The sequence below is a fragment of the Paramormyrops kingsleyae genome, chromosome 7 (genome assembly GCF_048594095.1).
Source record: "Paramormyrops kingsleyae isolate MSU_618 chromosome 7, PKINGS_0.4, whole genome shotgun sequence".
In the NCBI taxonomy this organism is placed as follows: domain Eukaryota; kingdom Metazoa; phylum Chordata; class Actinopteri; order Osteoglossiformes; family Mormyridae; genus Paramormyrops; species Paramormyrops kingsleyae.
In genome coordinates this window covers 8345980-8361884 of record NC_132803.1, presented here as the reverse complement: position 1 = coordinate 8361884, position 15905 = coordinate 8345980, and the positions used below count along the sequence as shown (strand labels likewise).

General features: G+C 46.9%; 1 protein-coding gene across 6 annotated transcripts in view; it reads right to left on the bottom strand.

The window, feature by feature from the left end:
• Positions 1–15046, bottom strand: part of LOC111837757 (transforming acidic coiled-coil-containing protein 1-like) — a 33063-nt gene extending 18017 nt beyond the window's left edge. Inside the window, exons 1-2 of one of the 6 annotated variants that reach the window (XM_072714189.1) lie at positions 14843–15046; positions 187–290 (exon numbers count right to left, since the gene is read on the bottom strand). Coding sequence is in view for 3 of the 6 variants with exons in the window: in XM_023800073.2 (XP_023655841.2) it covers positions 187–290; positions 1082–1248 (271 nt within the window). In the remaining 3 variants the exon portion in view is untranslated. Of the gene's footprint in view, positions 1–186; positions 291–1081; positions 1631–9059; positions 9377–13712; positions 13907–14112; positions 14354–14842 lie in introns of those variants that run through there. The other 5 variants (XM_072714190.1, XM_023800076.2, XM_023800075.2 and 2 more) reach the window with 5 other exon arrangements.
• Positions 15047–15905: the final 859 nt, after the last annotated feature.

Below are 15905 nucleotides of genomic sequence, written 5' to 3'. Positions count from 1 at the left end.
GCCAGTTCTGGATGGAACGGGGGAGGGATTCGGCTTCTGCATCACACGTAACACGCACTAACGGTACACTCTGTGCCCGCGGCAGATTCTGCGTTCCTGTTTTGGTTGCCGTGGCAACATCAGGCTGATGACAGATGAGGTGCATGACTCCAGGCGGATGGCGTTAGCCGACCTGGGTGCTCTCACCTGGGCTGCCACTGGCCTGGTCCTCCAGCTCTGCCGTGCTGTTCCCACCGCTGTGCACTGGACTCTCCGCCTCTGGAGTCTCGAAGTGGCCCTCAGAGTCCGAGCTGCGGACAGATCAAACGGCGGGTGAGCTCGAACCCTCAGATCCTTACATTCTCCTGACACCAGGGATTGTCTTTGCAGAGGAAAGGCAAAAACATCAGGAGTTCTGGATTATTTTTTCACAGATGTTTTTTAGCTTCTGTGTAACGCAATACAACTCGGTACAACTGAGGCGATTCGAGTTAAAAACCACATTTGTCAATCTAGGACCCTTTGTGAATTGGAAGCCTTCCAGTCTCTTTCCGTTAACCTCCCGGCTCCTAGCTGCCCAATCAAACCACTTTACAGTTTGATTGACACAGTGTGGACCCGCCTCCTTGTTGTTCTGCCAGCCAGGCCGCATGGGAGGGCCACCATTTCTTTGCCTTCGGTGTCTCTCGGCAGACGCACAGGAACCTCAGCAGGCTGTTATCTGAGGGCAGTAAACAGGCAGAGGGACGGCGGCCCAGGCAGAGCAGCTCTCGCGTGAGGCCATCGCTATTCTGGAGCCCAGAAAGCATATGGTCACGCCACGGACCCCAAATCCCCACTGCCACACCAGTGCAGATCGTGCCCACGATGAGGCAGACAGGGAAGCAGTGGCAAGAAGATGCGTCAGCCCCCCCCCCCCCCCCCCGAGAATCGACCCTGACCACGCACAGGCATCTTCTCACACAGGTGGAGCAGCCCCACCCTCAATCCGATGGGTGACCCTCCCCCAACACAGCCTCCTCTGCCCCAGTCCTCACCCCACGCTGTCGCCCCCCCCCAACTCGGAACACACTCTTCCTAACCAGCACATAAACAAACTCGCCTGCCGCCCGGAGACTTCTCGTCACCAAAGAACACTTCCTCTTTCGGCTCCCCCTCAGCTCCCTGCCTTCCTTCCTCCTCCTCTTCCTCCTCTTCTTCGCCCTCTCCTCCACCTCGTACTGCTGACCAGGTCCACTTGGCCCACTGCACGGGTGACAGCCACGACATCTCCGTGAGGCTTTCCCTCCTGGTAAGTCGGGTCTCTGCGATCGGTGAGGCTCCGCTCTCTCTCTCTCCTCCTTTCTCTCTCTCTATCTCTCTCTCTCTGTTGAGGGGCAGACGTCGTGTCTGTTACTCAGCCAGCCCTGTCACTCCCACGGTGTGGTCTCCGTTCCTCTAGCCCGTCTCCGTCAACACCAGCATGCTGTCTTCACCTCCGGCAGGCTTTGCTAGCTCCTGTCTCTCTGCCTCCCCTCTCCCCCGGCGCCGAGAGGAAGTCTGCTCCACAGCGCGCTCAGAATACCACAGCACTGCACATCAGCTGGCTCTCCGCTCCTCGGAGAGCGGCCCTCACCCCACCTCCACCGGCTCTCTCTCTCTCTCTCGCACACTCACTCAGGGCCAGCCTATTGTGAAACAGAAGAGGGAGTGGAAGTTTCTGAGTGCTGCAGGGCTTGCTCTTCGCATGTCCTCGTCAACCCTGTTGCCGTGAAATGGTACGGCCCTGCCGTTCTGAATGGGAGGAAGGCTGCGGGTCTGTAGCATTCATGCGTAGGGGAAGAGCGAGCAGACCAAGGGGCGCGTTCCACAGGAGGAACGCTAACCGCTGCCCTGCCCGTTCAGCACAGGCCCCCCAGGTGACTTAGTGGGTGGCTGACTTCCCCTCCCCTTTGTGCTAAAAATATGTCAGACTTGCGTGCACGTGTTCTAGTCAGATGTGTTTTTCGTTGTCGTTCCAACGTTCCAACGGTGTGGAAAAAGCTTCACAGTATGACTTAAACAGAAAAAACTAAAAATGAAATCACAGTCTCTCACTACATTGTTCCCCTGCCATGTGCCAGAAATGTACCATCAGATATTCCTTTGTACCATGTTTTCACCTCAGCTGCACACTGTGGTTCTGACAACCTGTGGAGTGATATCGTTTCCTACACACAGCAAACACCAGAGGAGATATTTCAGACCTCTAGGGCTGACGACCCCCCCCCCCCCCCATTTGTCAGATGAGATTCTTAAGAGGCCCGGATCTGATGAGCCTACGATTCCATTGCATAACTCAGCAAGACCGAAGCACCAAAGGGTTTTGGGTTTCAAATGTGCAGGCAGGAGACGGAGAACAGATGCGACTGCAGCGGCAGCTGAAGCTGTAACAGGCAGAGACCTGCTCCCTTTACTCTTTCATCTACGGCGCTTAAACAGCCCTCGGGGGAGCTGTTACAGCCTGAGGAAAAACTGACAAGAACAAATCCGTCTGGGATTCATGTGTCGCTGCATTTCAGTTCCCCTGGCCAGGAAGGACGGCTGTGACAGCATCTCGCCACGGATCAGATCCGGCGGCATCGTCCTCCTCACCCGCGGAGACTTTCCCGCTCCGTATCTTACAGGGTCTGGCTTCCCAGTCACTGCTAGCGCTCTTGGGAGGCATGACTGTGTCTGATTATGAGGCTGCTGTTTCTAAAGCACTGTAGACCCAACCTATTAACCTCAAACGGATTCTGTTACACCGTTACTGCTCATTGGTGTCATACATCTCCACGTTTCATCTCCGAGGACACGCTTTGAGCAGGCCGAGGAAAAACAAGGTGGAGAAGCTCAGGTGAATCTGAAGAATGTCAGGAATTCCCCGCCCCAGTCTCCCACACCCTCACCTCCACCCCCAGCAACGCGGGCTGTGGCATCTGGATAGGTCGTGATTTTCAGCTGGTAAATCCGATAGGAGAGCCGTGATGTACAGGAGTAGCGAGGTGATAGATCTCCTGCTTAGAACCTGCAGGGGCCAAATCCCAAGCTAGAACCTGACACCAACTGTACCACTGAATGGGCCCAAATCCATCTGTCTGTACAAACACAACAGAAGCACAGCAGGTCTGTTAGCTTTAGCGTGTTAGCGACAGTTGCCATCTCGACAGATTTCTATTCACAGAGTCAGATGAGCCAAGTAGGGAAATGTATTATTATCAATTTCCCTCCGAAAAAAATCACATAACTGAGAAAAACACTCTTTCAATATACTGAAATAATGAAAAACTGCAGGACAGCCATTTTTGCCAACCTCGCCTGAAGAGGAGATGTTGTTCCTATTCGGTACTGCAAGTGTGGTCATAAAGTAGGAGATCATGATGGCTGTTAAGGTGAAGACTGCTATGACTGTGCTACTGAGACGAGTCCTTCTGGCTTGAAGGATCAGGGGACCTTTGAGCCACTTCCAACCCCTCGGTGGCCTTTGGGAGTGTCACCCATCTCACTGTCAGCCCCAGGACACACGCAGCCACGGAGTCGGCCTGGCAGCCCCACTGTCTGCCCCACTGTCAGCCCCACTGTCTGCCCCACTGTCAGCCCCACTGTCAGCCTCACTGGCAGCCCCACTGTCAGCCCCACTGGCAGCCCCACTGTCAGCCTCACTGGCAGCCCCACTGGCAGCCCCACTGTCTGCCCCACTGGCAGCCCCACTGTCTGCCCCACTGTCAGCCCCACTGGCAGCCTCACTGTCAGCCCCACTGTCAGCCCCACTGGCAGCCCCACTGGCAGCCCCACTGTCTGCCCCACTGTCAGCCCCACTGTCAGCCCCACTGGCAGCCCCACTGGCAGCCTCACTGTCAGCCTCACTGTCAGCCCCACTGTCAGCCCCAGTTCCTCCAGCCCCGTCCGAGGAGAAAAACCAGCTGCCTGAAACGGAATCCAAACCCCCCCCAAACCCTTCTCACTGCTCTGCCCTTAACGAAGCAGGGAGACACTTCTCTGGTAAACAGCCAGCTCCCTTAACCTTCTCTCCACACTGTCATTCCAGCGGTCAATAGATTGGAAACAAATGGGTAAAGCCTGCTGATCATGCACACAAATTAATATTGATTAAAGCTCTCAGTCTGCCTCAGAGGTGGAAAAAGAGCCATTTTTCCCCCTTGTGCTATCAGTTACTGATCTAGTAGGAGAGTTACTGTTGTCCTCCATATTCTGTGAGAATGCCTCTTAACTTTTCCCACAATGCACTTGTCTGCTCCCATATGAAATTAATCCAAAGCAGGACTGAACAAGAAAGAGTGCATCAGGTAGCCAGTAAAGGCTAGAATAGGACCGAGATGGGAGAGGGGTGGGGGGGCATAAAGGAAAAAGCCACAAATGGCCAAATGGGGTTAAAGATTCTGCTGGAGCAGACAGGAGCAGCCGGCCGGCCCACGGCTGCACGAAGCCGGTTTAGTGTCACACATCAGAGTCGAGCAGAGAAAGACTGGTGCCTTTCCTCGGGGAAGCAGAGGGGGCGCTGATGCCGTGAGCATCAAGGCAGAAGGTAGCGCTATTTTTAGTCACAATGACACATCCTGGAGAATGCTGGGTATTTCAGGAAATGCCACAGTTGTATCCTGCTCTTCTGGCCACAATGTATCAACAATGGAAGAACATTCATAAATTCCCCCAGATGCCGCTTATCCAAGCACAGTCAACAAAATTACAGACAGCCTAGAAATTTCCTAAAAATATGACCACTTTGCCCAGATAATTTAGCTGCTGCTTTAATCCAACAGAACTTCCATAACAATCAATTTTTTCTTCTGTATTTGTTTTTGTACAACAGTTCTGTCACAACTCTAGACGCACATACAGTTTTAATATCTGACAGAAAAAATTAAAAACAACAGCAATAAAAAAACCAAAGGTGTGGATCTGCATAATGTGCTGAAGCTCCATTCTCTTTCCCACAGTTCCCAGTTATGGCTATGCAAACCAGTTAGGGCCAGACAGGGTGGCCTGGTATAACCTCACCATACTACAGAATAGACTCCCTCATATGTAGTTAAACCCCCCCATGTTTTCTTTGGTGGGCCAGCTGTCATGATATCGCCACAGGTAAAGATGACCCCCCCCCCCCCCCCGCAAAAAATTGCTGTGATAATTGTCAAACCCATCTGGATAATAGATGCTCAGCTGTTTCTTTTCGTCTCCAAAACCTCAAACCCCAAACATATTCAACCATGTTGGGAACTGAAGTGGAGAAAGGCCATCTAGTGGTCATAAAAATTACATGCGACGGTAACTGGATTTATCCTAAAAAAAACCATTGCTGTTTCGTAAATACACCAATGGTGCTATAATAAAGCTCTCAAGCAGGAAAAATGTGTAACATAAATATTACGTCAACCACTGTAAAACAGGGCAAACAAGCACCTAGAACAATTACACATTTGTTTAATGAACAGGACAGAACCCACTCCTATTCCATAATCACCTCAAACATAATGTGAAGATATTCATGGGCCTGCAGCTTCTCTGCTTCTAGAACCTTCTGCTGCTTCGTGTCTATGCACAGCGGCTCAGATTCCAGACTATCCCGGACACCTGATCATCAATATCCGCCATTCTATCTGCAAGCGATGCGAACGGGGGCAAGTTTGGGCAGAGCTCTCTGTCCACAAGGGCTGAGGCTATCTGTCTCACTCAGGACAGACTCAGGAACATACCGGAACTCTTAAAAACCTAGCCTACGTCCAATTTATGTCTTAATAGGCAGTCATTTCTTTTATCCCAAGACTAAATTACATCTGACACACAGACATACGCATTTCCCCCATAATTCAAAGCTTAAAGATTTTAAAAATATCAACAAGTCCATTTACAACTTAAAGCCCTTGCAGCAAAAACTCTGCTGCTGAGCCGCTGACAAGTATACAAATACGAAGTCACACTACAAAAAACAAAAATAAGACATTCAAACACATCAGCAAAATCCTGCTGCTACACACTGAAGCTCATGAAAGTTCTTAATAAGCTGAAGCTAATGGATATGAAAGAGATAAATAAATCACAAAAAAAAGCAGAACAGAGACACGCAGTGGCGGGAAATGGCATTACAGGGTCGGAACCAGCCTACGCAACACAAGGACTCCTGTATCAGAGTTCCTTCTGATAAATAAAAGCGCCAAGCCCATCTTGTTAAAAGCCCAGAATACTTTATATCTGACAACTGAATGTGATAACTCTCGAAGCATAAAAAAGTATAGAATTAAACGGCACTAAACTGATCCATTGCAACGTCCTCTATCCAGATGAGTGCCTCTGAGTGTTACTGTCCACCAGAGGGCGCCAGAAGAAAGCACAAGAGTCATGTGATAGTCTGGGGCCTTTTCCAGCCTTCATCTTACACGTCACAGCCAAGCATCATAGTTAGGCTGATGGATGCTGTAGCCCCACTGTGTAAAGCAGCAGAAATTAATTATAGGATCCCTTGGGCCATCAATGGAGGAGCAGCAGGGTTGGGGCGGGGGGCGGCACGTGTGTAGAGGTGTGCTCCAGTTCTGCTCAGAATCCAGATGGCTGCAGAGACCTGTACTGAGAAGCAGAGAGGAGGTACCATGCTGGTGGACAGCCCAAGAGCACAGAGTACATGTCAGGCTCTCTACACCGGCCCAAGTGGACCGTAAGTCTTCTCCAGCTCTTTGTAAATCACAGAAAGACCTGAGATCTACAAGGGGAAGCTTAACCGGTTCAATTATCATACTAGGCGGCTCAAAAGCGACATGAAGTAGCCACAGCGAGCTGAAAGCCAGGATGCGGTTCGGCCTGACAACCGCTGGGATCATATTAGAGATCAGCATCTCTTTTTGGTGCCGAGGCTTCAGCGCTGATCCGAATGAGCCGGCCGGGAGACAGGGAGACATTGTGGCCACTTCTCAGAAGCACAGTTAGCATTCCAACATGCAAATAGTGCACTGCTGCGTGGTGCAGAGAAGAGGATTGTTAGTGCATCAGCCCACTTACTCCAACACTACATCACTGCGCATTACTGCACGACGTCTGACTCTGATGACAATGGCTTTTTTTCAGACCAGAGCTGCTCAGTAGCTGGCAGTGGATGTTATTAATAGTGATGGGATCCCATGGAAGGTCAGGTTGCAGTATGGTCTTAGTCACAGGTTGCAGTATGGTCTTAGTCACAGCCTGATACAACCCAACTGGAGCCAATGATGCCATGAAGAGGAGAACCATAAACGACAATCAGGTTGCTAAAACACTATGCAAACACTGTACACTTTCCTTGGACAATAAGAAGTGCAGTTGTTTAACTCAGAAGAGTTTCCAAGAGCTACATCCCAGCACTGAGGCTGCCTTGAGCTTAGACCTCCAGAGGAAGCTCATCACCCAGGGCTCTGAGCACACAAAGTATTCCCCAGTAACATTACTACCCAGTACTGTTCAGATATACCTGTATTGATACACTACATTTCTATTTTATGTTTTGTTTTTATCATATTTTTGAATGCTATATTTTGTATCACGCAACATCTTAATCTTACACATCTTAGCAACAGAGATAAAATTACTGGAAATTCTGTGGAGAAGCAAAACATGGAGGACAGTTCCAATACTGAGGTTTACTGCCTGAGCGATGCAGTTTTTTCAGAGTCAGTCAGTGTCACGCACTAAATACTGGGTCAGGATAGGAGACAGGAGAACAAATTAGACCAGAAGAATCGGTGAAAATTGCCACCGTTTCGCTGAGGAGGAAAAGGAGGGCAAACCGTGATTGAATGTTTCCTTTCCCTGCGTCTGCAGAGCCGATTCTCCCTATAGGCTCACTGTCAACATTCAGAAATTCTTGAGGGACCAATCGGGTTCAAACACAGTGCTAAATAATCATTAGATACATTCAAAATGAAGAACAACCAGTCTTTTATAAATGCAAATTCAGTTAATTTAAAAAAAAACAAACAGTATAGTCAGGTTGTTTTGTCCTGAAGCTAAATGAAGCACACGAAAGAGAAAAATTTGAATATTCGCATTTTCATTACATATAGTTACTAAATGCCTAAAAAAAATGGCAGTCAATCTTATAAAGCGAGAGATCTTATTAAATGCATTCTGTTTAAAAGCTAGATCTTTATTTTTTTGCTCCTAGTCCTCCAAGTCCTAGAGAGTTCTGGAAGTTTGCTAAGCACAAGCCCCGATGCACTGATGTCAGACCAGCTGAATGACACAGAAAGAAAGGGGATCAGTGAAAACTGATCCAAAATCAGACGTGGTAACAGTCTAGACACTCGACAAGCAGGTTCAGGAGATGCAGCTGCCACACCCACCAGCCAGTCACCCATGGTCACACATCACAGCCAAACCACCGTCTGATAATGAGATCTGTAATTGCTCCTTGACTGACACTTTAAGATACAGATCAATATGTGCGACTGTCCACACAAACAAAAACACACACGGAGTCACTGACGCAGCAGCTTCTGCCGGCAAAACTAACCCAGAACCTGCGCGTTTGTTTTTTTTTTTTCTTCTGCATTAGCTATCATGCATTTTTAGGGAAAGACCTGCGTGTTGAGTGCAGGACAACCTGTTCTACTGCTTCAAAGAGTGGCAGGTTTCATCTGTTGACAGAGAATACAACGATTTAGACACTGACACAGTTAAAACGGCCCAGATTTATAAGGCGCAACCTGTTCGCACACCTTGGTAAATACAGGCTTCCTTTAAGGGCAGCTTTGAGATAAAGTTGCAGGTTCTCAGAGCAGCAATAAAACAGAACATGAGAGCGATCAAAGTCCATTTCCATTATGATCAAACGAGCCCACAATGCAGCCCAGACAGACCGGGGCAGACATCACCAATCCTGCTCCCAGCACAAGCTGCAGAGGGAAGCTCTGGGCATAGAAACCCGGGCCCCAGTCCACAGCGGATGGGACAGCTCACCGACGAAGCGTGGCAGAGGTCGGAGAAGTTCTTCATAACTGAGAAATAGTGTGACAGCTGTTACAGCAACGAAGGAGGTCACCTGCGGGTGGAAGGGCATGATGTACCGGGAGAGATTAACAGCTTTGCACACTCACACGCTGTTGCTCTTGCGTCTGGAGGAGCCCGACGCCCTTGGGGTCTTCTTCTGGTGGGTCAGAGATCCTCCCATCGCGACAGTGCGGACCCCCGTCACGGGATAGATGTGCAGGTGAGCGGGTGAGCGTTGGCGCGAGTGAGTGTGAGCGTGAGTGTTCCCCGGGGGTGCTGCGGCCCGCAGCTGACAGCTCGGCTCCTCAGGGTCGGGGGGCCCTCAGCCTCCGTCCCCTGGCACTCGGTGCTCCAGGTGGCCGCTTCTGCTGCTACTGCATCAGCGTCGCAGCGTCTGACAGCATTCAAGCTCTGATCCCCTGCCAGCTCCGTCAGTCCCTCCCCCCAACGTCCCAGCCAGGGCTACCCGTGCGTGTAACTGCCTCCTCAGTCTCCGCCTCCTTCTCCTCCTCTTTTTTCCCCTGCTCCTCCTCCAACTCTACCACATGACACACTTCTCAAATCTACCCATCTGAGTCTGCGGGTCTCGAACTATGGCGTTCGAGAGTGATGACGGAGCCATCAGAGCGGGGTGGGGGTTGGGGCGGGGGGGGGGGGGTTAGACATACATGCATGCGAGATTCATCCTGCTCACTTTTCCTGATGGGTCTGCCCCCCCCTCCCTCTTTTCTAAATGCCCCAAGGTCACTCTCTACAGCTCCTTCCCACTATTATAAAAACAGGTACAGCAAGTGTGCCAAAACTATGACTTGCACAGCACAGTGGCTGTACAGCACAATAAAGACGTGAGCGTGAGTCAGAAAGGACGACAAAAACAGAGTTGAGATGGATTTGAGCACAGTTTAGGGTGAAGTCATACAGAACCAGGCTTCAGTCTTGAATGTAACTTTTCTACTCACTCTTTCACACACATCTAGATTCCAGTTAAATTAAGATGCACGGCTCATGTTTCTGTTAATAATATGGAATAACAGCCTTGCATAGCTAAGGAAACACACCCGGCTAAAGAAAGTTAATCACTTGTGTAAACACTATCTCTTTCCCACATTGTGTCACTGATACGCAGGTATACAATGTTCATAGACTTCAGAAATGACAGAGGATGAATAGGGGCATGAATCAAACTGCCAAACGGGAGATGAGAGTTAAATATCCAGTCGTGTTATACTCTATGCTGGTAAGTGACCTTAAAAATATAAAGTACAGATTTAAGGTACCTCTAGCAGAATTGATAGCGTGATGACACTGACATTTAAAGACCGCAGGGATTCGATTCGGTGAGAGATGGAAGGAGCAGCATATACGGTATAATTATGATAAGAGGATGGAGTCAATATAGTTAATGATATTTTAAATGCTGAGAAAATGGACGGCATTCATCAAACTTTAGGAAAAACGACAAGGACTTCTGTGCTTGTCCAGACAACACTCTGAAACCAGCTGGACGTCAGCTCTAATTGAACTCTCACGTTCAAACCGGTTCTATCACTTTGACGTAATGAAAACATATCTGATCTAGCTAGAAGGTAAAGTCCCTCCCAAAAAACACATAAAGGAAAACGAAGTAATGAAACTCGCTTATGTATTCACCCTATCCTCGGCTAACAACTTAAGTCACTGAATAAGCAAAATGACAATAACATTGAAACGGCTGAATAATTTCACAATTATCTGTGCCGTTAATCTATTATATACAGTATATCACCCATTTGCTTGCGTCTTGCCAAGAGTGATTAGTGACCGACTGAACGCTTTTCCGATCTGGGACAGAAGCACAAAGGGAGCCAGGTCAGTGGGGAGGAAGCATATCGCGCCCCAGCCAGGCCATCTGTGATCATGTTGCCCGGTGCGCGAGTCACTTGCAAGCCCTGATTTACTGGTCGCAACCCAAACATCAACAACATTCGCTCGGTGTCCTGTGGCCTGTACTACGAAACGGGGTTACTGGCTTATCGGGGTAACTTGTTGGATTTAAGGTAGTCTGACAAGTTACCCCGATAAGCCAGTAACCCCGCTTCGTAGTACTGGCCACAGCTCTAGAAATCCGGCACGGAATTAAAACATGGTGATTACGCTTCTGCTAAGACAGAGCCCGCGTGGTCTCTACAGTACCCCCTGCACCTTAGGGAATATATTTCAGATTTAACCAGAGTTTCATTTTAAACTACTTCAGTTCAAGTTTAATGTCATATGTACTTGGTACAATGCAACGCTTACTCGTTTATCTCCTATAGAGTGCCAGTGATACATAACAGGACAAGTAGAAGTCAGTATTTTTAAAGTAGCCAGCAAGTTTATTAAGATGCATACTGTGCTATGCTCACCGAAAGTATTTAAGTACCACAACTAAAGCGTAAAAGCAAAACCCTTTCGCCTTAATCAAAACAAGGATCAAGGATAATGAACCAGAAATGTAAAATGATTTGTTTGCAGCAATATTTGTATCAACACGCATAACTCTGGATCTATTGTACACGGCGTATAACAAATACGTGCAAGAGTTCATCGTATTAAATCCCTCCTACGCCGTTCAGGGGATTAGATATGCCACATTGTGCAGAACGTAGTGCGCTGTAGAATAGAGATTAAAGCCAGCGACGGGGAAAGCCTGACCCCTGGTGTTGAGAAAGGGAGATACAACACAAATTTACCAAATAACAAGGGCGCTGATAATCTATTTGGGCTACATCAGAATGTCACTGTTCATCTGCAGTGCCAGTAACAGTGATACTAGTAAGATGAATTGAGATACAAACTGTTTCCCTCCGTCTTTTGTAATATCATGCAAGAGAGTGACAATGAAAAAAGTCACAGCCTGAGTAGAGGAGAAATTAGAATTATGACTGCATTGATTAAATGGCGTTTATTCACAAAAATTCCTAGCAATGACGTGTCATTTAGGCCTACTAACCAAATCCTATAAAAACTATTTTGACCACAAGGAATACGCCCCATCACATGCAATACCACCCTCAAACCCAGTGCCTGATAATGTCACATGTGACACAGTGGGCAGACTGGCTGACATCCCAGTTAGCAATGAACGTGTGTGTCAGACCCGGCTGTCAACACGAAGGGCGGCAGGCAGCCCCAGCCACTCTATGGTGGGCTACTGCTAATCTTTAGCCCAGAGGAATTGAGATGCTGTCACTATTTACGTTTGAGCCTAATTATCTTCCACGTCTCCTTCACAGTTGAGTGCCAAACTATATGTAAATCAGCACATGACGTTACAACTAAATTATGACAAATGTGCCCAGAATTGATGCAATCAACGTGCTCATAAGGCAGATTGACTCTGCTGCATGCATTCTCACGCTACCTTTTCGTAAGTGTGTTTTCTTATTAGTCTTTGTAACACTGAAAATTAAATCTATATTTCAATAAAAACTGAAGACAGTTAAACTGGGAGAAAGACATGTACTGTTCTCGACTTCAACCATTTGCTAACCACAAAATCACTTAAGTCGCTAACTTTAGTTTCTGGCCAGCTCTGAAACAATACAATCAGACATAAAATAATCTGATACCACAAGCGTCTGTGACAATGTTTCGGATTTGAGCTCAGCCCACAAGTTGGCTGATTAGTATTGGCATGTAAGCCTACCATATTTATCAAAGACAAATGTAGAGAGCATTGATTTCCATAATTTGTTAAGGGACCATCCCTTAAGACTCTAAAAGAAGGATGTGTGGTGTTGTGCGAATGACAGACATCCCACCTCTCTTTCCAGGCGTCTCCCACAAATTGACAGCAGCTCTCCGACTCCCATGCGCGATGAGCAATGTTCAGGAAGTCTTCCCACAAACCATTACAAATGATGTAATACAGGGCCAGGGCTGTGGGTGGGACGTCTGCCCACTCAATGGATTGTCACCCTGACTGCCCCTGGTCAACAACCTTTATCATGCCCCACCCTGGTCGACAAACTTTAACGTTCCCACCTGCCAAGGGTGTAACTTTGGTTTGAACATTGGGTGGGTTGCAATCTCCATCCATTTAGGGGGAAACATGATTATTGTGGGGATTGTATTAGCCGGTTTAGATTATTGGGAGGGGGGGGGGGGTCACATCCCTCCAGTAATTTACGCCCATGCCACCCCCTCCCCACCCCAGATTGAATAGACGCTCAGTTTGTTGCCCTGCACTAAGCACAGCCGTAATAATCGCTAAGGAGATCTCATTCTTCTAAATCCCAGTTTCATTTCCCGGCTAAAACCCATACATACCGCCACTGGCTCACATTAATTAAGTGCTATGGATCGTCGCATTTTCTCCGTTACTATTATAACTATACATTCGCAAGATCTGGGCTGCAAATAGCGGAAGCAGTTTCTAAATATCGAGTGTTCCTTAAATTGTACGATACATTATCAGATGAGAAATGTACTCCTTAATTTTATCCTTAAATTACTGTCTGCTGTTTTACTGTTTCAAATTAATGGTCCACTTCGGCTATCTTATAGACGGCGGGCACAAAATAACCTCCAAACTCTCATACAGGATTACATTTACTCACTTCCCCATTTTTTTTTATCCAAATATGGAAAGGCATTTAAAAGGACAGGGTTTTATTACCGGGCTCCACCTAACATATTTTATCAAGCTTTTAAAATATGAAACCATTGGGATTGCATGGAAGTGAAAAACACTCTTAGAAATCGGACATCAGGGAATTACACAAGTAAGAAGCACTTACCGGGTAAGAAAGACGAGCCCACTGCGCCTACAGCTACACTAAACAACTTGTTTGCCACAAACCTTGTAGGGTTTGTAAACCTACTCCACTCTTCTCTGCTCGAACCCTGAAAAACGCAGATTTTTTAAATATACTTTTTACTTAAAGAGATCCTCTTGCCAGGCAAAAGCTCCTGACAGATGTTTTACGTGGAAAATGACGTCAGGAGGGGACGGGCGCCGCGATCGCTCATTCACTGCAGCACGAGCCCCAACCAGCTGTTTAGCGGCTGCCAGCATGGATGAGTCGCCGTTACAACGCTCCCCACATCAGGGAAGTGAGTCACACTATATCCTCGGAGTATCACTGTTGTGAGAGATTGCTTTGGAGAAAGAGAAGAAATAACGGAGCTGGAACTGACCTGCTTTAGGAAGATTCAAAGCAATGCCGTTTAACAAAGTGAAATTAAAGGTGTTTAACAAGTGCGATACAGTGATTTCAGGTGGAGAGCAGCCTGGAGCAGACCTCCGCGATTATTCGGTCTCCGTGCGGCCAAGAATGTGACCGATCCGTCCAGGTAAAACAGGAAAAGTCACCATCAGCAATGAATATCTCCAGCTTTCTTAGCCGCTGTTAGTTATTTACGATAATATTACAAAGTCCCGGATGCAGCGAGTCCGGCCAGATGTGCAGCATTGCTGGGGTCCAGCCCCTTTCACGGCGGCTTCTTTCCCCACCGACGCTCCTCCATGAGAATGTTGATCGTCTTTCCTAACAACAGCGGTATTATTTCCTCCAAACAATGGAAAACTTCTTAATCCGATTACGTCTTTACGCAATTATTCATACTACTATTTCATTTCACAAATTCATACTGGCAATGAACTTTACACACTGTTTCATACTTGACGTATATATAAATAAAAACAAAAATATGTTTATTCAAAGATGAAATTATAGGCAACCAATATTTTTCCAGTATTCCATTGAATGGTTAACAAAGCCTTGATTTAAAGCGGTAATTTGAAGTTATTTTGTCACCCAACTAAGCATAAGGTATAGCGTCTGGAAAACGAACTTACAAAAAGTCAATAGTACAGGAGCAGACGAGCGGCTCACGTATAATCAAGGTAATTTACAGCTTTACTTACCGGGTAACTGTTTGATTTCCAAAAACTCAGCGTTCGATCCTTTCCGTCAATATACCACTCGGAACAATACATGCATTTAGTTCGATTAATAAAATGGAGATCTTAATAAAAATAAAATATCCAATAAGTCGGTCTCATAGATTAGATGTTAAAATGTTACGTCAGACTTTTATGGAGGCACGAGGTTAAATTCCCCTTCATCCGGCTACTGGCTGCAGGTTTATCGAGGAGGAAGGGAGGGAGCTGAATTCTTCTTTTGAAAGGAAAGTGTTTTGTATTGTGAGGCGTATTCAGTTGGGAAAAAAAGGAAATGAATGAAATGCCCGTCGGTAACATATACCAAGATTTTTTTTTTTTAATTTAAATTAAAAAAATAATTACGTGTGTTTATTTGGAGTAAAACCAGGGCCAAAATGAAACAAAACCATGAAGAGGAAAAGTTAGGAAAAGGGAATAAATGGAGTCCAAGTTTATTCCAGGCATACATTCAACCAAAAGCAACCTTAGATGATTGAGGCTTACTGCGGAATGTCCTTTAATTATCTACTGTATGTTCTCATAAAGACAGAAACAGATATAGCTTGGTTTAAATATAAACAAGTTGCAGTAGCTCTCAGAATATTCTCTTTTCCATTGATTGAGAGAACTGTGGTTCATTTAACACACATTTTGAAATGGAACATGACGAGACACTGATAGTCTGAGGGGGTATGTAAAGCTGAGACACATGAATAACATCTCAGCGTAGGTTCACCAGATAATCCATGTCAGGAGGGACTCTGAGTTACTCCTGTTTTACAAACTACTTTAAAACTGAAAAACTCCTGTGCTTGGCAAAATAGTTCAGTTCTTCTTGTGCTCTGACAGGTTTGTTTCCTTGATTGAAAGACTCATCCAGCTGTTTCACTTTAACTTTAGTGACACGTGCATGATTTCAGGAGACTGACCAATCAGCACACAGCAAAAACTCGGTGCTGAAGTGAAATCCAGGACTTTTTAAAATTGAAATGGTAATTTACAAATCCTGTCCTAACTCAAAGTGCCCTCCCTGACATGGATTATC